Raw genomic sequence first — 22,667 nt, 5'->3', positions numbered from 1 at the left:
GCACTATTACACTCCCATACCATCACAGATGCTGGCTTTTGAACTTTGCACCTATAACAATCCGGGTGGTTGTTTTCCTCTTTGTTGCGGAGGACACAGCCTCCACAGTTTCCAAAAACAATTTGAAATGTGGACTCGTCAGACCACACAACACTTCTCCACTTTGCATTAGTCCATCTTAGATGAGCTCGGGCCCAGCGAAGCTAGCGGCTTTTCTGGGTGTTGTTGATAAATGGCTTTGGCTTTGCATCGTGGATTTTTAACTTGCACTTACAGATGTAGCGACCAACTGTAGTTACTGACAGCGGTTTTCTGAAGTATTCCTGAGCCCAGGTTGTGATATCCTTTACACACTGATGTCGATTTTTGATGCAGTACCACCTGAGAGAACCAAGGTCACGGGCATTCAAAGTTGGTTTTCAGCCTCGCAGTGATTTCTCCAGATTCTCTGAACCTTTTGATGATATTACGGACCGTAGATGGTGAAATCCCTAAATTCGTTGCAATATCTCGTTGAGAAATGCTATTTTAAACTGTTTGACAATTTGGTCACACATTTGTTCACAAAGTGCTGACCCTCGCCCCATCCTTGTTTGTGAATGACTGAGCATTTCATGGAAGCTGCTTGTTATATATCACCCACCTATTCCCAATTAGCCTGTTCACCTGTGGGATGTTCCATATAAGTGTTTGATGAGCATTCCTCAGCCTTCTCAGTCTGTTTTGCTACTTGTGCCAGCTTTTTTTAAATATGTTGCAGGCATCAAATTCCAAATGAGCTCATATTTGCCAAAAAATAAAGTTTTCCAGTTCAAACGTTAAGTATCTTGTCTTTGCAGTCTGTTCAATTGAATATAGGTTGAAAAGGATTTGCAAATCATGTATTCTGTTTTTATGTACCATTTACACAATGTGCCTACTTCACTGGTTTTGGGGTTTGTATATTAAGCTCAAGTCTGTGTATTATCCAAAACACATAAAAGCTAAATAAGTCTGCAAAGTTGGATCAGATGATTGCACCTGTAGATACGCCTGCTCTGTAGCAGCCTTGAGTATTCCACCTCCAGCGTTCTTGCCTGCGGGGAATGGGGTTGACTATTATGTGTAATAACGCTAATGATATTTGCCATGTTCAAACACAGACGCGAGGTTTTCCTGCGTCTGTTGCCCGAAGCATGACTAATGGTGCAATAGGTTTTATGGGTCATTGCTAATGATGCTTGCAGGCTGTGATTGATGAAGCACTGCATGTTTCTTGGACCATGTTTAATGACGCCAAGGTTACTGATGAAGCACTCGATTTAAGGGCGGTGTCAAATGTATTTTTAAACGGACATATCCAGTGTGTGAGGCCACGTTTGATTAGGTGTCGTCTCTTCTAGGGTGTGCATTTGTTAAGTTCCAGTGCAACGCCGAGGCCCAGGCTGCTATCAACGCTCTCCATGGAAGCCGCACTCTACCGGTGAGTCCATTTAACTGCAAAAATATAAGAAAAAATTACTAGGTTTTAGGAAAACAAATACAAAAAATTGTGGAATTAACTAGCTGCATAGACTGATAGTATTACTTGATAAACATCATAAATTAAGATTTGTATATCTAGAAATCCTTAAATTAAACAAGATTTTCTATATGGTCGAAACCATATTATTATAATAGGGTTTTTTTTCTCAATTTGAACATTTTTAAATTAGAATAGATTTTTTGTAAATGTCAAAAAGTCTGGATTTTTTTCTACGTGTCAAAAAGTCTGGATTTTTTCAAAGTGTCAAAAAGTCTGGATTTTTTCTAAGTGTCAAAAACTCTGGATTTTTTTCTAAGTGTCAAAAAGTCTGGATTTTTTCCAAGTGTCAGAAATTCGGGATTTTTCCAAGGGTCAAAAAGTCAGGATGTTTTCTAAGTGTCAAAAAGTCAGGATTTTTTCTTAGTGTCAAAAAGTCTGGATTTTTTCTAAATCTCAAAAAGTAAGAATTTTTTTAAGTGTCAAAACATCGGGATTATTTTCTGTCAAAAACTTGGGATTTTTTGTAAGTATCAAAAATTCGGGACTTTTCCAATTGTCAAAAAAGTCAGAATTTTTTTTTTAAGTGTCAAAAAGTCTGGATTTTTTGTAAGTGTCAAAAAGTCTGGATTTTTTGTAAATGTCAAAAAATCTGGATTTTTTTCCAGGTGTCAGAAATTCTGAATTTTTTCAAGTGTCAAAAAGTCAGGATGTTTTCTCAGTGTCAAAAAGTCAGGATTTTTTCTAAGTGTCAAAAAATCGGGATTTTTTCCAAGTGTCAAAAAATCTGGATTTTTTCCAAGTGTCAAAAGATCGGGATTATTTTCTGTCAAAAAATCGGGATTTTTTGCAAGTATCAAAAATTAGGGAGTTTTCCAAGTGTCAAAAAGTCAGGATTTTTTAAGTGTCAAAAAATCGGGATTTCTTCTAAGTGTCAAAAAGTCAGGATTTCTTCTAAGTGTCAAAAAGTCAGGATTTTTTCTAAGTGTCAAAACATCGGGATTATTTTCTGTCAAAAAATCTGGATTTTTTGCAAGTATCAAAAATTCGGGAGTTTTCCAAGTGTCAAAAAGTCAGAATTTTTTTTAAATGTCAAAAAGTCAGAATTTTTTTTAAGTGTCAAAAAGTCGGGATTTCTTCTAAATGTCAAAACATCGGGATTATTTTCTGTCCAAAAATCGGGATTTCTTCTAAATGTCAAATAGTCTGGATTTTTTCCAAGTGTCAGAAATTCGGGATTTTTCCTAGTGTCAAAAAGTCAGGATGTTTTCTAAATTTCAAAAAGTCTGGATTTTTCCAGGTGTCAGAAATTCTGGATTTTTTCAAGTGTCAAAAAGTCAGGATGTTTTCTAGGTGTCAAAAAGTCAGGATTTTTTCTAAGTGTCAAAAAATCAGGATTTTTTTTCCAAGTGTCAAAACATCGGGATTATTTTCTGTCAAAAAAATCGGGATTTTTTTTGCAAGTATCAAAAATTAGGGGAGTTTTCCAAGTGTCAAAAAGTCAGGATTTTTTAAGTGTCAAAAAGTCGGGATTTCTTCTAAGTGTCAAAAAGTCAGGATTTTTTCTAGGTGTCAAAACATCGGGATTATTTTCTGTCAAAAAAATCGGGATTTTTTGCAAGTATCAAAAATTCGGGAGTTTTCCAAGTGTCAAAAAGTCAGGATTTTTTTAAGTATCAAAACATCGGGATTATTTTCTGTCAAAAAATCGGGATTTCTTCTAAGTGTCAAAAAGTCTGTATTTTTTCCAAGTGTCAGAAATTTGGGATTTTTCCTAGTGTAAAAAAGTCTGGATTTTTTCAAAGTGTCAAAACATCGGGATTATTTTCTTTCAAAAAATCGGGATTTTTTGCAAGTATCAAAAATTCGTGAGTTTTCCAAGTGTCAAAAAGTCTGGATTTTTTCCAAGTGTCAGAAATTCGTGATTTTTCCTAGTGTCAAAAATTCAGGATGTTTTCCAGGTGTCAAAAAGTCTGGATTTTTTCTAAGTGTCAAAAAATCTGGATTTTTTCCAAGTGTCAAAAAGTCAGGATTTTTTCTAAGTGTCAAAACATCGGGATTATTTTCTGTCAAAAAATCGGGATTTTTTGGAAGTATCAAAAATTCAGGACTTTTCCAAGTGTCAAAAAGTCAGGATTTTTTTAAGTGTCAAAAGGTCGGGATTTCTTCTATGTGTCAAAAAGTCTGGATTTTTTCTAAGTGGCAAAAAGTCTGGATTTTTTCCAAGTGTCAAAAAGTCTGGATTTTTTCCAAGTGTCAAAAAGTCTGGATTTTTTCCAAGTGTCAAAAAGTCTGGATTTTTTCCAAGTGTCAGAAATTCGGGATTTTTCCAAGTGTCAAAAAGTCGGGGGGTTTTCTAAGTGTCAAAAAGTCAGGATTTTTTCCTAGTGTCAAAAAGTCAGGATTTTTTCAAAGTGTCAAAACATCGGGATTATTTTCTGTCAAAAACTCGGGATTTTTTGTAAGTATCAAAAATTCGGGACTTTTGCAAGTGTCAAAAAGTCAGGATTTCTTCTACATGTCAAAAAGTCTGGATTTTTTCTAAGTGTCATAAAGTCAGGATGTTTTCTAAGTGTCAAAAAGTCTGGATTTTTTCTAAGTGTCAAAAAATCTGGATTTTTTTCCAAGTGTCAAAACATCGGGATTATTTTCTGTCAAAAAAATCAGGATTTTTCTAAGTGTTAAAAATTTGGGATTTTTTCTAAGTGTCAAAAATTCAGGATTTTTTCCAAGTCTCAAAAAATCGAGATTTTTTTTTTTGTGTCAAATAATTGGGATTTTTTCTCAGTGTCAAAAAATCGGGATTATTTCTGTCAAAAAATCGGGATTATTTCTGTCAAAAAGTCAGGATTTTTTTCTGAGTGTCAAAATATAATCATTCATGTTTAAAATTAATATTAGTCAATGACAAAAAAATTGTGACAGCTTTTAAAACTAAGGAAGTTTCCCGAAATACAATTTTAAATCTTGGCAAGTGGCATATATTTAGCAGTGTATTTTTATACACCGCTAAATAGCTAACAGTTAGTATTAAGGCTGTGACCCTTTAGGCACCAGACAATTCGATTCTATTACTAGGGGTTAGGATTCTATTCTCGATTCAAAACTATTTTCGTTTCATGATGATTCTTTACTTAAAATCAAAACTTTTTTTAAAATAACATTGGGTGCCAATTCTATGCGTAACTACATTAATCAATAAAATAGATAAACAGCTCTGATAAATTACTTTGACTTAAAAGACAACTGAGTTGCTTGATTTTGTTGAATAGATTTTTGATTTGTTTTAGTCAATTAAATATATTTTTTGACACCCCAAGTTAGCATGCGAGCCCCTTGCATAGTGCTCTACTATCATAAGAACCAAAAGTGCTTCAGCAGTTCTATAGTGTTAATACATCATGCCGTGTACAGTGGGGCAAAAAAGTATTTAGTCAGCCACCGATTGTGCAAGTTCTCCCACTTAAAATGATGACACAGGTCTGTAATTTTCATCATAGGTACACTTCAACTGTGAGAGACAGAATGTGGGGGAAAAATCCAGGAATTCACATTGTGGGAATTTTAAATAATTTATTTGTAAATCTTGGTGGAAAATAAGTATTTGGTCAACCATTCAAAGCTCTCACTGATAGAAGGAGGTTTTGGCTCAAAATCTCACGATACATGGCCCCATTCATTCTTTCCTTAACACGGATCAATCGTCCTGTCCCCTTAGCAGAAAAACAGCCCCAAAGCATGATGTTTCCTCCCCCAAGCTTCACAGTAGGTATGATGTTCTTGGGATGCAACACAGTATTCTTCTTCCTCCAAACACGACGAGTTGAGTTTATACCAAAAAGTTCTATTTTAGTTTCATCTGACCACATGACATTCTCCCAATCCTCTGCTGTATCATCCATGTATCCATTTTGGTATAAAATCAACTTGTCGTGTTTGGAGGAAGAAGAATACTGAGTTGCATCCCAAGAACACCACACCTACTGTGAAGCATAGGGGTGGAAGCATCATATTTTGGGGCTGTTTTTCTGCCAAGGGGACAGGACGATTGATCCCTGTTAAGGAAAGAATGAATGGAGTCATGTATCGTGATATTTTGAACCAAAATCTCCTTCCATCAGTGAGAGCTTTGAATGGTTGACCAAATACTTATTTTCCACCATAATTTACAAATAAATTCTTTAAAATTCCTACAATGTGAATTCCTGGATTTTTTTTCACATTCTGTCTCTCACAGTCGAAGTGTACCTATGATGAAAATTACAGACTTCTGTCATCATTTTAAGTGGGAGAACTTGCACAATCGGTGGCTGACTAAATACTTTTTTGCCCCACTGTAAATACTTTCATTTTGACACAAAATAGCTAAAATACTAACAGTTAGCATGCTACCAGTTAGCTAAATAGCAGTAATGGTGTGTTCCATTGTTATTGAGAAGTTTAAAATCCGAGTTCCTTGTCTGAAGTTTCAACTGGAACGCCCCTCGAGGTCGGATTTCCCACCCGAAATGTCGGAGCATTCTCAATTCTCTGAATGTAAACAATGATGTAAGCGTCTATGATATCCGTTATCGGCGTTTCTGGTTAATTTTTGTTGGAAATAAATCAGCCATTTACGATGGATGGATGGGTGTTCTCTGGTAACGTTACTGTAGTGCACTGTGACATCGGAACATGTTTTTTTTTACCGTACAAGACTATGACGAAGCGTATGTACAGTAGGAAAGGGATCCGTATGGCACCATTTGTTGCAGTTTACCTGACACATGAAACGTGATAAATATCCAAGTTTGGCAAAATGTCTGTTCAGAAGAAGATGAGTAAAACAACAACAAAGCGTGTGTATTGTAGTATGTCTGCAAATTGGACACCGTTTTTTTTTTTTTTTGTCCACCCTTCAGGGAGCCTCATCCAGTCTGGTTGTGAAGTTTGCCGATTCGGAGAAAGAGCGGGGGCTTCGGCGGATGCAGCAGGTGGCCTCTCAGCTGGGAGTCATCAGTCCCATGACCCTGCACATCGGAGCCTACAACGCCTACACGCAAGCTGTGAGCACACAAGTTTCTTTTCACACTTAGGAACTGATTCAAGTTTTCAAACCGAGAGGAGAATTCGTCCAAGCTAATGAGCATTTACTTCACAATATCCTTATCAGGTTTGTTAATGTACACAAATATGTACTAAGAGCTCTTCTTTAATATGTTGAAACTTTCATGGGTCATGTTTGATGCAAAGTAGCTCAAGCCCAACCAAACTGGTATTTAGTTTCATGAGTACACACTAAAAAATGTTGGGTTAAAAAATAACCCAATTTGAACCCAACTGCTGTTTCAAAAAAGGACAAACGCCTTATTTGAGTTATTTTGACTTAACATTTTGGGTTATTTTTTTAACCCAACTTTTCCATTGAATTATTTTACCAAAAAGTTGAGTTATGATAACGTAATGTTGGGTTATTCCCAACCAAACTATTGAGTTGAATTATGTAACCCAAAAGTTGAGTTATGCTAACTCAATTTTGGTTGATTCATTACCCAACTATTAGGTTGAGTTTATTTAACACAAAAGCTGAGTTATGCTCACTACAATCTTAGGTTATTCCCAACCCAAATATTGGTTTGAATTATTTAATCCAAAAGTGGAGTTCTGCTAATTCAATGTTGGTTGATTTGTAACCAAACTATTGGGTTGAATTTATTTAATACAAAAGCTGAGTTATGCTCACTACAATATTGGGTTATTCCCAACCCAACTATTGGATTGAATTATTTAATCCAAAAATTTAGTTATGCTAACTTAATGTTGGTTGATTCGTAACCCAACTATTGGGTTGAATTTATTTAGCACAAAAGATGAGTTATGCTGACTACAATGTTGTTTTATTCCCGACCCAACTATTGTGTTGAATTATTTAACCCAAAAGTTGAGTTATGCTAACTCAATGTTGGTTGATTCATAACCCAACTATTAGGTTGAAAGTATTTAACACAAAGGATGAGTTATGCTCACTAAAATGATGAGGTTATTCCCAACCCAACTATTGGGTTTAATTATTTAACCAAAAAGTTGAGTTACACTAACTACATGTTGGTAGATGAGTTATGCTCACTACAATGTTAGGTTATTCCCAACCCAACTATTTGGTTGAATCATTTAATCCAAAAATTGTGTTATGCTAACTAAATGTTGGGTTGAATTTATTTAACACAAAAGCTGAGTTATGCTCACTATGATGTTGGGTTATTCCTAACCAAACTGTTGGGTTGAGTTATTTAACCCAAAAGTTGAGTTATGCTAACTCAATGTTGGTTGATTCATAACCCAACTATTGGGTTGAATTTATTTAACACAAAAGCTGAGCTATGCCGACTACAATGTTGTTTTATTCCCGACCCAACTATTGTGTTGAATTATTTAACCCAAAAGTTGAGTTATACTAACTCAATGTTGGTTGATTCATAACCCAACTATTAGGTTGAAAGTATTCAACACAGAAGATGAGTTATGCTCACTACAATGTTGGGTTATTCCCAACCCAACTATTGGGTTTAATTATTTAACCGGCGTGGCGCAATGGGAGGGTGGCCGTGCGCAACCCGAGGGTCCCTGGTTCAAGCCCCACCTATTACCAACCTCGTCACGCCCGTTGTGTCCTGAGCAAGACACTTCACCCTTGCTCCTGATGGGTGCTGGTTAGTGCCTTGCATGGCAGCTCCCTCCATCAGTGTGTGAATGTGTGTGTGAATGGGTAAATGTGGAAGTAGTGTCAAAGCGCTTTGAGTACCTTGAAGGTAGAAAAGCGCTATACAAGTACAACCCATTTACCATTTATTTAACCCAAAAATTGAGTTGTACTAACTCCATGTTGGTAGATGAGTTATGCTCACTACAATGTTGGGTTATTTCCAACCCAACTATTTGGTTGAATTATTTAATCCAAAAGTTGAGTTATGCTAACCCAATGTTGGGTTATTCATAACCCAACTATTGGGTTAAATTTATTTAACACAAAAGCAGAGTTATGTTCACTTTGATGTTGGGTTATTCCCAACCAAACTATTGAGTTGAATTATTTATCCCAAAAGTTGAGTTATGCTAACTCAATGTAGGTTGATTCATAACCCAACTATTGGGTTGAATTCATTTAACACAAGAGCTGAGTTATGCTGACTACAATTTTGAGTCGTTCCCAACCCAACTATTGGGTTGCACAATTCAGCGCTCCTTGACCTAATAGTTGGTTAAAAAATATACATTTTACTGCTGGTTTGTCCTACTCCTTCCCAAATACTGATCAAAATTATGTTTATTCCATTAAAATATATTCAAAAGCAAGATATGAGTGACCTTTTTTTTTTACAAGAATTGCCGTGTATGGTCATAATTGTCATATACAGCATGCTCAAATATTTTCATGTACATAAGATGTGTGATTGTAAATAATGTTTAACGAGATTGATCCATAATAAAATCCCCGTTAAGAAAAAAGTAACTTTTTATTTAAAAAAAAAAATCCTTTTGGCCAAAAATGCGTTACTCATTGAAAAACAAACCAAAAATGGTTCATAATTTTGAAAACCCAGAAATGCAGTTAAAACAATACCCTTATAACCCAAAAAATGGATTGCTCTTCATAAAATTAACTCCAAAATGTAACCCAACACTAGCAACCCATTAATTGGGTTATCAAAATAACCCAGCATTTTTTATTGTGTACATATTTTGTATCATTAGCAGTTGGGGAGGATGATTGTTGGGACTTATAAGTCCTGATCTACTAAAGCAGGCGTGTCCAAACTTCTTACACTGAGGGCCGCACACTGAAAGTCAAAGCAGTCGGGGGCCATTGTGATAGTTTTTATTTTCAAAACTAATACAATATATGTCGTCGTGGCTTGTGCAACCCTTTGAGACATTTGTGATTAAGGGCTATATAAGTAAACTTTGATTGATTGATATAGGATTTTTGTAACCTTTAGGGCCCCCCTCAAGTTTGGTCCCAGGCATCCAGAAGGGTCTCAGTCAGAAATATTATAAAAATAGGTGGTTTAGGAATGTTTTAGTTTTTTTAATTCAACATTTGTATCTCTGGGTCAATTTATCTGATCTGTTGATATAACATTTGTTTGTATATTTTATGCCCTTTTTGTCAAAACCTTTCTTTTTGGGGGGGGGGGGGGCAAAATACTGTAGGAAATATTTTCCCCCAATTTTTTTTTAAATAAATGACGGTTAAAAAAATGCCCCTCGAAAATTTGGGGAGATGCTAAAAGCCCCACTCATAAAAGTCCTTTTTCTCTCGAGACTCATAATGAAACCCATTATCTACATCTTTAAGCTGCTGTACATTTAAACCAGTGTGGGTGGGACTGGGGGCAGGTGGGTAAAGGGTCTTGCCCCAGGGACACAACAGTGGTGACGAACATGGCAGAATAGTATATACAGTGGGGCAAAAAAGTATTTAGTCAGCCCCCGATTGTGCAAGTTCTCCCACTTAAAATGATGACAGAGGTCTCTAATTTTCATCATAGGTACACTTCAATTGTGAGAGACAGAATGTGAAAACACGACGAGTTGAGTTTATACCAAAATGGATACATGGATGATACAGCAGAGGATTGGGAGAATGTCATGTGGTCAGATGAAACCAAAATAGAACTTTTTGGTATAAACTCAACTGGTAGTGTTTGGAGGAAGAAGAATACTGAGTTGCATCCCAAGAACACCACACCTACTGTGAAGCATGGGGGTGGAAACATCATGCTTTGGGGCTGTTTTTCTGCTAAGGGGACAGGACCATTGATCCGTGTTAAGGAAAGAATGAATGGGGCCATGTATCGTGAGATTTTGAGCCAAAACCTTCCATCAGTGAGAGCTTTGAATGGTTGACCAAATACTTATTTTCCACCATAATTTACAAATAAATTCTTTAAAATTCCTGGATTTTTTTTTTCACATTCCATCTCTCACAGTTGAAGTGTACCTATGATGAAAATTACAGACCTCTGTCATCATTTTAAGTGGGAGAACTTGCACAATCGGTGGCTGACTAAATACTTTTTTGCCCCACTGTACAGTATAGTATATATTATATACAGTATATAATATCCATCCATCCATTTTCTACTGCTTGTCCCTTTCGGGGTCGCGGGGGGTCGCTGGAGCCTATCTCAGCTGCATTTGGGCGGAAGGTGGACAAGTCGCCAACACAGATACAGACAACATTCACACTCACATTCAGTAAATATGACATGTATGTTATATCTTATATTGCTACTATGGTACACTTTTAGTCTACTTTATGCCTTTTGTTTTAACCCTCTTTTTGTGCCCTTGTGTGCATTATCCTTTCCATCATTACCCTTTCCACCCTTTGTAACTGAGCTACTGTGTGTAACAATGTCCCTTGTGGATCAATAAAGTTTGTCGAAGTCTGAATCTAAAATGCCCAGAAAAAAGGGGTACATATGCAGTGTCTGCTGAATGATTCAAAATATAACAAAATGCCGCAAGTAAGAGGAGCATAACATGAATGTGCAGTAAATGAGTGTTTCCATGGTGAAAGCCACATAGTACATGCAAAAAACGTGTTGCACTCTTTATCAATTGTACAAAGAGTCTTAGTAATAGTTCAATTTTGTGGTTTTTGCACATGCTGTTCAGCGCGTTATATTTGGATCTTAGTAGATCAGGTCCATCGTCTTCTGTGCTTTTCCAGCTGACAATCATATTTATATCATCATTTCTTGTATGCTTCTATTGGGGGGAAAAAAAGATCAATCAAACATTGGAAGTGAACGGTCTTGCTTTGTTGAATAGCATTTTAAGTTGTGATTAGATCAATACTAACTTCCTAACCCCTCCCAGTTGATGCAACAGCAGGCGCTGGTGGCCCAATCAGCCTACCTCTCTCCTGTTGCCACAGTGGCGGCCGTTCAGATGCAACAGCTGGCTGCCCTCAACCCCAGCAGCCTAATTGCCATGCCGATCGCATCCATCACCCCCTCTTCAGGTAGCCAGAAAGCGGACATGCCAGACTCAGCCATTCGCTTGAAGGAGACTATTGGATGAAGTTTTTATTTTGGTTTTGTTTTTACAGGTACAAACACTCCGCCCTCCATGGCAGCCACGCCGGTTCCTGCCCTGCCGCCACCAATTGCATTGAGCAGCTACCCCTCAGTGCCAGCGCCACCTAACGGCCAATCAGCAAGCGAGACCCTGTACACCAACGGGGTCCATGCCTATCAAGGTAAAGTACAGCCATAAAATCCAATGTACCGTTGAAGGTATGAACTGCTTCTGGCAGGCCACCTGCTCACATGCAAGTGTAATCACAATAAAATAGAATAGAAAATACTTTATTGATCCCTGGGGGAAATTCAGCACCATAGTTCGCTTACAATAATTAATAAACACTTAAGTATATATTTTTTTTACATGTGAATAATATAAATACAGTCTATTATCCCGCATTATTCATATAAATACAGTCTATTATACAGCATTATTCACATGTGAATAATAGAAGTACAGTCTATTATAAAGCATTATTCAAATGCGAATAATATAAATACAGTTTATTATAATATAAATACAGTCTATTACACAGCATTATTCCCATGTGAATAACATAAATACAGTCTATTATGATATAAATACAGTCTATTATCCCACATTATTTTAAAAAAAGACAGTCTATTATACAGCATTATTCCCATGTGAATAATATAAATACAGTCTATTATCCCGCAGTATTCATATAAATACAGTCTATTATACAGCATTATTCACATGTGAATAATATAAACAGTCTATTATACAGCATTATTCACATGTGAATAATATAAATACAGTCTATTACACAGCATTATTCACATTTGAAAAAATATAAGTACAGTCTAGTATACAGCATTATTCATATAAATACAGTCTATTATACAACATTATTCACATGTGAATAATTGAAATACAGTCTATTATACAGCCTTATTCACATGTGAATAATATAAATACAGTCTATTACACAGCATTATTCACATGTGAATAATATGAACACAGTCTATTACACAGCATTATTCACATGTGAATAATATAAATTCACTCTATTATACAGCATTATTCACATCTGAATAATATAAATACAGTCTATTACACAGCATTATTCACTTGCGAATAATATAAATACAGTCTATTAAACAGCATCATTCACATGTGAATAATATAAATACCGTCTATTATACAGCATTATTCACATGTGAATAATATAAATACAGTCTATTTTGAATACCTTGAAGGTAGAAAAGCGCGTACAACCCATTTGTCATTTATTATACAGCATAATTCACATGTGAAAAATATAAATACTGTCTAGTATACAGCATTATTCATATAAATACAGTTTATTATACAACATTATTCACATGTGAATGATTGAAATACAGTCTATTATACAGCATTATTCACATGTAAATAATATAAATACAGTCTATTATACAGCATTATTCACATGTGAATAATATAAATACAGTCTATTATACGGCATTATTCATATAAATACAGTCTATTATACAACATTATTCACATGTGAATAATTGAAATACAGTCTATTATACAGCCTTATTCACGTGTGAATAATATAAATACAGTCTATTACACAGCATTATTCGCATGTGAATAATATAAATTCACTCTATTATACAGCATTGTTCACATCTGAATAATATAAATACAGTCTATTACACAGCATTATTCACTTGTGAACAATATAAATACAGTCTATTAAACAGCATTATTCACATGTGAATAATATAAATACCGTCTATTATACAGCATTATTCACATGTGAATAATATAAATACAGCCTATTTTACAGCATTATTCACATGTGAATAATATAAATACAGTCTATTTTGAGTACCTTGAAGGTAGAAAAGCGCGTACAACCCATTTGTCATTTATTATACAGCATAATTCACATGTGAAAAATATAATACTGTCTAGTATACAGCATTATTCATATAGATACAGTTTATTATACAACATTATTCACATGTGAATGATTGAAATACAGTATATTATACAGCATTATTCACATGTGAATTATAGGAATACAGTCTATTACACAGCATACAGTCTATTATACAGCATTATTCGCATGTGAATAATATAAATACAGTCTATTATACGGCATTATTCATATAAATACAGTCTATTATACAACATTATTCACATGTGAATAATTGAAATAGTCTATTATACAGCATTATTCACATGTGAATAACATAAATACCGTCTATTATACAGCATTAGTCACATGTGAATAATATAAATACAGTCTATTATACATTCAAGTACAGTCAAAAAGAAATTAAGAGCAGATGAAATGAAGCAGCACCGTGTGTGATTTAGATTGTGCTGCTAAAAAGTCATGGGTGATGATGTTTTTGTGTCACAGCTCAGAGTCCTGTCCTGGACCCCCTGCAGCAAGCTTACACGGGCATGCAACACTACACAGGTGAGGCTTTGTCGTGACACATTCAACAGGTGCAGGAGTGTCTAAACTCCAATAAAAAAACTCAACAAAAATGTGGGAAAAGAGAGCAAAAATTGGTAATGTAAGGTGAAAAAGTTCAAATGTTGATGCGAAAAGGGATAGGTACCATAGGGCAGTGTTTTTCAATCAATCATCAATGTTTACTTATACAACCCTAAATCACGAGTGTCTCAAAGGGCTGCACAAGCCACAATGACATCCTTAGTTCAGATCCCACATCGGGGCAAGAAAAAACTGAACCCAATGGGATGACAATGAGAAACCTTGGAGGGGACCACGGATGTGGTACCATAATTGCTAAATAGACAAGCATTTTGTCAATGATAAATCTCTAACCAAGACATTTTACACATGAATGAGGCTATTATCAGGAAGAAGTAGGTCATGCTTGCATTAAAAATCACAAAAAAATGGCAATCATATGGTTATTGTCAGTACTATCAGAAAACAAAGACTGAAACCAACGACGACCAACGCTAGCAATGGTTACACTGGTGAAAATAAATAGATTAGATTAGATTAGATTAGATAGTACTTTATTTATTCCGTCAGGAGAGTTCCTTCAGGAAAATTACAATTTTCAGCACAATCCCATTCAAGATCAGACAAACATTACAGGGAGACAGAACAGGATCGCTGACGTGTCTGCCGGCTTCCAGCGCCCCTTACAAAAAAGATGACATACAGGTAAACAAGGGGGGAGGGGGAGATGGGAGAAAAAATAGAAGATTAAAATAAAATTTTAAAAAATCGGTCTTAGACTAGGCCCTGGAGTGGGGGTGCAGACTGAGGCCAAGGGAAAAAAACAAAAACTTATAGACATAGTACACATCCCTCTTACATGTGTGTAAGAGGGAAACATCAAACATCAAAGTACACAGAGGACATTAAAGACATTAAAGCAGCAGATACAACCAGACACTTATACAAAAAGCTATGAATAAAAAGTAAAATAAACATATACACTGTGGTGGCCTCTGCGGTGTTCCACGCCATCGTCTGCTGGGGAGGAGGGAGCATGGCCAGAGACAGAAGCAGACCCATGTAGAGCATGCTGAGCATTTTACCAAGGTATGCCTATAGGCTACAGTTTCAAACATTTCAGATTGCCATATAACTTGGTACATGTAGTAGGGGTGTGGGAAAAAATTGATTCGAATTTGAATCCTGATTCTCACGTTGTGCGATTCAGAATCGATTCTCATTTTTAAAAAATAGATTTTTTTTTTTTTTTTTAAATCAACCCAACAAAACAATACACAGCAATACCATAACATTGCAATCCAATTCCAAAACCAAACCTGACCCAGCAACACTCAGAACAGCAATAAACAGAGCAATTGAGAGGAGACACAAACACGACACAGAACAAACCAAATGTAGTGAAACAAAAATGAATATTATCAACAACAGTATCAATATTAGTTATAATTTCAGCATAGCTGTTATTAAAAATCCCTCATTGATATTATAATTAGACATTTATAAAAATTTAAAAAAAGAACAATGGTGTCACAGTGGCTTACACTTGCATCGCATCTCATAAGCTTGACAACACATTGTGTCCAATGTTTTCACAAAGATAAAATAAGTCATATTTTTGGTTCGTTTAATAGTTAAAACAAATTTACATTATTGAAATCTGTTGATAAAACATTGTCCTTTACAATTATAAAAGCTTTTTACAAAAATCTACTACTCTGCTTGCATGTCAGCAGACTGGGATAGATCCTGCTGAAATAGTATGTATTGAATGAATAGAGAATCCTTTTAAATCGGGAAAAAAATCTTTTTTGAGTGGAAAATCGTGTTGAATTGAAAAAAAAATCGATTTTTGAATCACATCGTGACCCCCAAGAATCGATATGGAATTGAATCGTGGGACACCCAAAGATTCGCAGCCCTAACATGTTAGTCCACAATATGCAAACAATGAGGAATTATTTTATCGGGATTTGGCTGTCTCTATACGTTTCACATTACCATGACACTTTAGATGATAGTTGTAGAAATGTCATTGTTTTGTAAGTTGTAGAAATGTCATTGTTTTGTGATGATATTCACCGCTGTCCTTTATTGTGTTCTTCTACCACGCAGCCACCTATCCTGCCGCCTACAGCCTGGTGGGGCAGCCGTTCCCTCATCAGCCCACTCTGGTAGCTCAGCAGCCCCAGCAGCCGCAGCAGCTACAACAGCGTGAAGGTCCAGAAAAGTTGGATTTAGCCTACATTGTGAAAACGATGCATTTACTGTACCCGGATTTTCATAATTGCTTGTGAGGTAGTTGTAGCAGGAAGGGATGTCCCGATACAACCTTTTCACTTCCAGTACGATACCGAATTGGTTCCTTCGGTGTTTGTCGATCATATCCGATATTAGCACGAATCATACTAAACGGTGGGGCAAAAAAGTATTTAGTCAGCCATCGATTGTGCAAGTTCTCCCAATTAAAATGATGACAGAGGTCTGTAATTTTCATCATAGGTACACTTCAACTGTGAGAGACAGAATGTGAAAAAAACAATCCAGGAATTCACATTGGAGGAATTTTAAAGAATTTATTTGTAAATTATGGTGGAAAATAAGTATTTGGTCAACCATTCAAAGCTCTCACTGATGGAAGGAGGTTTTGGCTCAAAATCTCACAATACATGGCCCCATTCATTCTTTCCTTAACACGGATCAATGGTCCTGTCCCCTTAGCAGAAAAACAGCCCCAAAACATGATGTTTCCACCCCCATGCTTCACAGTAGGTATGGTGTTCTTGGGATGCAACTAAGTATTCTTCTTCCTCCAAACACGACGAGTTGAGTTTATACCAAAAAGTTAAATTTTGGTTTCATCTGACTACATGACATTCTCCCAATCCTCTGCTGCATCATCCATGTATCCATTTAGGTATAAACTCAACTGGTTGTGTTTGGAGGAAGAAGAATACTGAGTTGCATCCCAAGAACACCACACCTACTGTGAAGCATGGGGTTGGAAACATCATGCTTTGGGGCTGTTTTTCTGCTAAGGGGACAGGACGATTGATCCGTGTTAAGGAAAGAATGAATGGGGCCATGTATCGTGAGATTGTGAGCCAAAATCTCCTTCCATCAGTGAGAGCTTTGAATGGTTGACCAAATACTTATTTTCCACCATAATTTACAAATAAATTCTTTAAAATTCCCACAATGTGAATTCCTGGATTGTTTTTTTTCACATTCTGTCTCTCACAGTTGAAGTGTACCTATGATGAAAATTACAGACCTCTGTCATCATTTTAAGTGGGAGAACTTGCACAATCGGTGGCTGACTAAATACTTTTTTGCCCCACTGTATTCTTTTATAATTTTTTTGTGTGGAATGTTAGATATGGTTTGATCAATTGAAACAGTTCAGAGAACAGCGGTAGGTATGAAAAACACTAACCTTTTGACAGATTTCTGATTACGAAGTGGAGTGGTAGTTTGTTTTTGACGACATTTAGTGGCGACAATAGGCAGTAAGTTCAATGCTACGGACACGTTTGTTCCTGCTTCTGTTTTGGAGATTTTGTATGTAGAAGTAATATGCAATTTATTATTTGATACTCATTTATATTTACCAATGTGCTATTCGAGAGTGAAATATTGTTAATTTAGGGAAACTCGCGTTTAAGGTGTTTGTTATTATATGCTTAGCTGTTGTGTAGCTGATAGCTCCTTGTAGCCGACTAAATGACTAAAATACAAGATCAACCTTGTGTGCTTATTGGCGGACATTTAGCTGTCATGGACGATTAATAGCGCTGCAAGACTGCTCGTATCGGAGCACTCATATCGGAAATGTTAGCTGAGCCGAAACTTGTTTTTTGCGGAAATTGAACAGAAGTCGTTAGCCCTAACAGCAGATATTTGTTTCATATGTAATTGCACAACTTCAGCTATTAAAAATGTGTCTCAATGCTGTTGTCCGTAGACCGTATGTTGTAAATACCCTCTGTATGGTTTGCCCTCTCTTTTCTTTATGCAAAGGTCCTGAAGGATGCAACATTTTCATCTACCACCTTCCTCAGGAGTTCACTGACTCTGAAATCCTGCAGATGTTCTTGCCCTTCGGAAACGTCATCTCAGCCAAGGTCTTTGTTGACCGCGCCACCAACCAAAGCAAATGCTTCGGTGAGCACACACACCGAAAATAAGTGGTTATTTCGACTATTAGTAAAGCAGCACACGTCTTAGCAAATCGTGAAGTATGGGTTATGTATTACTTTTATATTACTTTTGTCCCAAAATAATCACTGGGCCCTATTCAGCAACCATTCTTAAGAACACATTTTGTTCTTAGGACCATTTTGAAGTTTTTGAGGAGATTTTTGTATTCACCAATGTTTTCTTAGCTGGGATTTATTCGTAGGTAAGAACAAAATCTACGAGTGCTCTAGAGCACTCGTAGGGTGCCCTATTTGTTCTTAAGTGTGACAAATTCCCTTACTTCTATTGTGTAATGTTAAATTAATATCATAGATAGACAGAAAGACAGACAGACAGACAGACAGACAGACAGACAGACAGACAGACAGACAGACAGACAGACAGATAGACAGATAGATAGATAGATAGATAGATAGATAGATAGATAGATAGATAGATAGATAGATAGATAGATAGATAGATAGATAGATAGATAGATAGATAGATAGCGGAGCGGATGTTTCACGACCATGTAGACCTATTTGCCCGAAGTGACGAATATTTATTTGAACGCTTTAGGCTACCTCAGCAGTCCCCCCTTTCTTAAACGTACGTTTTGACATTATGTATTTCCCCCGCGGCTTGATACGAATTTCTCTTCTGTAATCTGCTTGTGTTTTATCCCCGTGTTTGATTACCGGCTTTTCCAACGGACTTGTGCCCTTATATGGGGATTTAAGGGGTTTACCTGAGCAAATTACAGAATTAAGGGTGTTACATATGCATATTGGGGAAATGAGGGCGCGTTTGTATGCAAATTATGATAGACAGGCACGAGCTAACTATTTGGCATTCAGGAACTTAAGAACAGCAGGTGGGAACAATTTGGCCGTTTAAGAACACGTCATGAATTTGAATGAACTCCTCTTAGGAAATCACCTAGGAAGAAAGATAAGAGGAAAAGTTAGGAACTTATTGCTGAATGGGGCCCAATGTTATTATGACATCATTAGGAACTCATTGGGTACAGTATCCATTGCTGCTTACACCCCCCTTAATAGATAAACGGGTGTTATGATGGTTTGTTGAGATTCATAAGGCAGTATTAAGCTAACTTACTTTGCTGAGCACTAACATCTCCCAGCATTGGAAATGCCGCAGTTTCTCCTTCGCCAATGCCTTGCTTCCTACTTCCACGTTGCTCCTCAGGTTTTGTGAGTTTTGACAACCCGTCTAGCGCTCAAACTGCCATCCAGGCCATGAACGGCTTCCAGATCGGCATGAAGAGACTGAAGGTGCAGCTGAAGCGGCCGAAGGACGCCAACAGACCTTACTGAAGGAGGTGAGCTGCATAGAGATAGATGAGGAGACAAGGTCCACAGCAGCTATAATGTGTGTGAACATTAACAAGTCAGTGGATGTAACGGAGAACTCAGTTCTTAGCTGGCTGCTTTTCCTGTCAATAAAACTCACAGTAAATTGACTTTAATTAGGTGCAGCACTCAGTGGAAGTTTACATACAATCATCACGGGAATGAATGCAGTATTTCTTTGTATCAATATTATCATTTTATTTTCTATATAATGCCAGATTGCACAAGGGTCATTTAAAGGGAAACTGCTCTTTTTTTTGGAATTTTGCCTATCATTCACAATCCTTATGTAAGAGAACAATAAATGCATTCTAAATATTAAATGATGTAAATGTGATATAAAGTCTGCTGGAAAAAGCCTCTTAAAACATCCAAACACCTCCATTGTAAATATACAGGTAATGTAGTAACAGGCACGTTTATAATAATATTCATTATTTACGTATTTTGCTCATTTTTAAGCATACGCAGCGCATTAATTTCAAAAACGCATCACAAAGTTTGCTGTTTTTTCAACAACATCCTTGATGACTTCTTGCTGCAGACTTAATCAGAGCCAACAAACTAGTGTTGTCCCGATACCAATATTTTGGTACCAGTACCAAAATGTATTCCGTTACTTTTCGTTACTTTTCGATACTTTTCTAAATAAAGGGCACCACAAAAATTCCATTATTGGATTTTGTAAGAAAACTTTTTATGGTACATTAAACATTTGTTTCTAATTGCAGGTTTGTCCTTAAATAAAATAGTGAATATACCAGACAACTTGTTTTTTTAGTAGTAAGTAAACAAACAAAGGCTCTTAATTTAGCTGCTGACGTATGCAGTAAGGACAAGCGGTAGAAAATGAATTATTAATGTACTTGTTATTATTATCTGCTTGCTTTCTCTTTTACCATGTTCTATCTACACTTCTTTTCAAATGTAATCATCACTTTTTCTTCTGTTGTTTGGATGCTTTACATTAGTTTTGGATGATACCACAAATTTGGGGATCAATCTGATACCAAATTATTACAGAATTATACATTGGTCATATTCAAAGTCATCGTATATCCAGGAACATATTTCCTGAGTTTATAAACACAATATATATTTTTTAAAAATGAAAAAATGTTTTGTGATGCTAAAAATGATCGCTGTAATCATAGTCGTATCGACTTTTTAGTACTTTTTAGAAGTTGTATAGTACCGAATATGATTCATTAGTATCGCGGTACTATTCCAATGCCGGTATACCGTACAACCCAACAACAAACATAATAAAACATCACTTACTGTACAAGGTCTGTTGTCATCAGGATGCCGACTGCTAGGATGTCCATAAATTCCTATTTAATTAAAGAATGACTTATAATCCTCGCAAAGAAAATGGGGGTGGAACCAAGCGTCTTTTCTTGTCGTTCTCGCCATTAACGGGTCTAAATTGGCTGTCAAAGTGTACCAACTTGTCGGAATACGTCCTCATCCTTCTACTATCCAGGTGAGAGGCATGATTAATGATCTACAATAAACATCCAAAGTAAGGAAGCAAGGAAGCAGCTTACCACTCGATGATGTTAATATAGGCACACAAGCTCGTTATCACGGCGCCGCTATTAATAGTTCTTCTGCGTTAGCGCTTATAATAACATCACTAATACTTGATGATATTCAAGTCATTATATGCAGTATTGTTGGTGGTTTTTGGACGGGTTATTTATTGGGTTTTATGGTCGGAAGGCGGACCTCCAATTGGCTCCATTGTAAGCGGACTGTTATTTACGTTTGTTTAATATTTAGAATGCGTTAAAAAATGCTTGTCTTTCATAGTGATTGTGAACGATAGGCAAAATTCTAAAAAAAATTGTGCAGTTTCCCTTTAAGGATACATTTCGTATCGATTTTTTATCAGACTAAAGAGCCTTATCTCAGGAACCTTACTTACATGAAGAGCATGTTTATGTCACTGCATGGTCGCATGTTCACAATTTCTCCCGTTTTCTGTATCGCGTGCCGAGGATTAGGCGCATTAATTAAACCAGTGTTTCGTAATCATTTAATACAACTTTGCGGTCATTGATTGGCCACTAAAAAAAAAAAAAAATTGTAATACACTTTTCCACCACTTGTGGCAGTAATGACAATCTCTAACAAACAAGAAGTCTCGAGCTAAAGTCAGAGAGAAGTTTCTTAAAGTGCAAAAATGATGACTGACATGGTGAAACTGTATTCGTATTTATTCTTTAATTTTATTGCCAGTGTATATATCCATTGTTAATTTAGTTTCATTATTTTGCAGCGACATAATTGCATGTAAATATATTTTTCATTTATTTATATAGTGTTCTTACGCAGTACATTTGGTTAGTACTTATATTTCTAATCAGCCTGACCTAAGCCTAAGGTTTATTTGTTAAATAGATAATAATCTTTATGATTGACACATGGTTTCATATCATTTGAAAAGTTTGTAAACTGTAAGTAGGTTAGATATAATTATTGAATACTATTAAACTCAAGAGTGAGATTACCAATTCATTGTTAATGTTTTATTCTGTAGTGGAAAAGTTAGGCCCCCGGGTCAAAAAGGTTAAGAACCCCTGAATTAAACGATGGCTTTGCCGATTACTTTGGCCTCTCTCCAATGTGAGAGTGTGTGAAATGTTATGCAGAGGAGCGATCGCAATACAGTCACCTAAGCTGCAGGCGTAGCTCGTGTTTGTGTCGGTGTATTGATTGACAAAAAAAAAAAATCATTTGACGCTGCCAGAGAGACGTTACCAGCTGCAGTCAATCATGGTCACTAACGAGAAGTTAATTGGGTTTAGCCTTGTCAAGTTGAAACACATTCTTTAACCTTCATCGCCACTTATTAGTTATAAATTTGTACGATTATATCAGTTTTATGTCAAAATTAATTCAGCATTTTGCATGTACGTTGCATGAGTGTATGTAAACTTCTGACTAGAACTGTATAAGTTTATATGTATATTTGATGAATATATTACAGGGATGAATTTTAGGCCATGTCCACAAAAATAAATGTTTTCCAAAACGCACATTTAGCCGCCTTTAAGAGCAACCGCGGTTGTCCACC

The 22,667-nt window shown here is 36.2% G+C and overlaps 1 protein-coding gene across 5 annotated transcripts in view; it reads left to right on the top strand.

Annotated features, from left to right (window-relative positions):
* LOC133539883 (CUGBP Elav-like family member 3) overlaps positions 1-22,667 on the top strand; it is a 130,517-nt gene that overhangs the window by 80,812 nt on the left and 27,038 nt on the right. For all 5 annotated transcript variants that reach the window (XM_061882173.1, XM_061882175.1, XM_061882172.1 and 2 more), the window contains exons 6-13: positions 1,383-1,462; positions 6,403-6,546; positions 11,366-11,510; positions 11,598-11,747; positions 13,953-14,012; positions 16,149-16,253; positions 18,054-18,197; positions 19,422-19,554. In XM_061882173.1, the coding sequence (XP_061738157.1) occupies positions 1,383-1,462; positions 6,403-6,546; positions 11,366-11,510; positions 11,598-11,747; positions 13,953-14,012; positions 16,149-16,253; positions 18,054-18,197; positions 19,422-19,549 (956 nt within the window). In that variant the 3' untranslated portion in view covers positions 19,550-19,554. The remainder of the gene's footprint in view (positions 1-1,382; positions 1,463-6,402; positions 6,547-11,365; positions 11,511-11,597; positions 11,748-13,952; positions 14,013-16,148; positions 16,254-18,053; positions 18,198-19,421; positions 19,555-22,667) is intronic.

The sequence above is a fragment of the Nerophis ophidion genome, linkage group LG21, assembly GCF_033978795.1.
Source record: "Nerophis ophidion isolate RoL-2023_Sa linkage group LG21, RoL_Noph_v1.0, whole genome shotgun sequence".
Lineage (NCBI taxonomy): Eukaryota > Metazoa > Chordata > Actinopteri > Syngnathiformes > Syngnathidae > Nerophis > Nerophis ophidion.
This window is presented reverse-complemented; position numbering and strand designations above follow the sequence as displayed.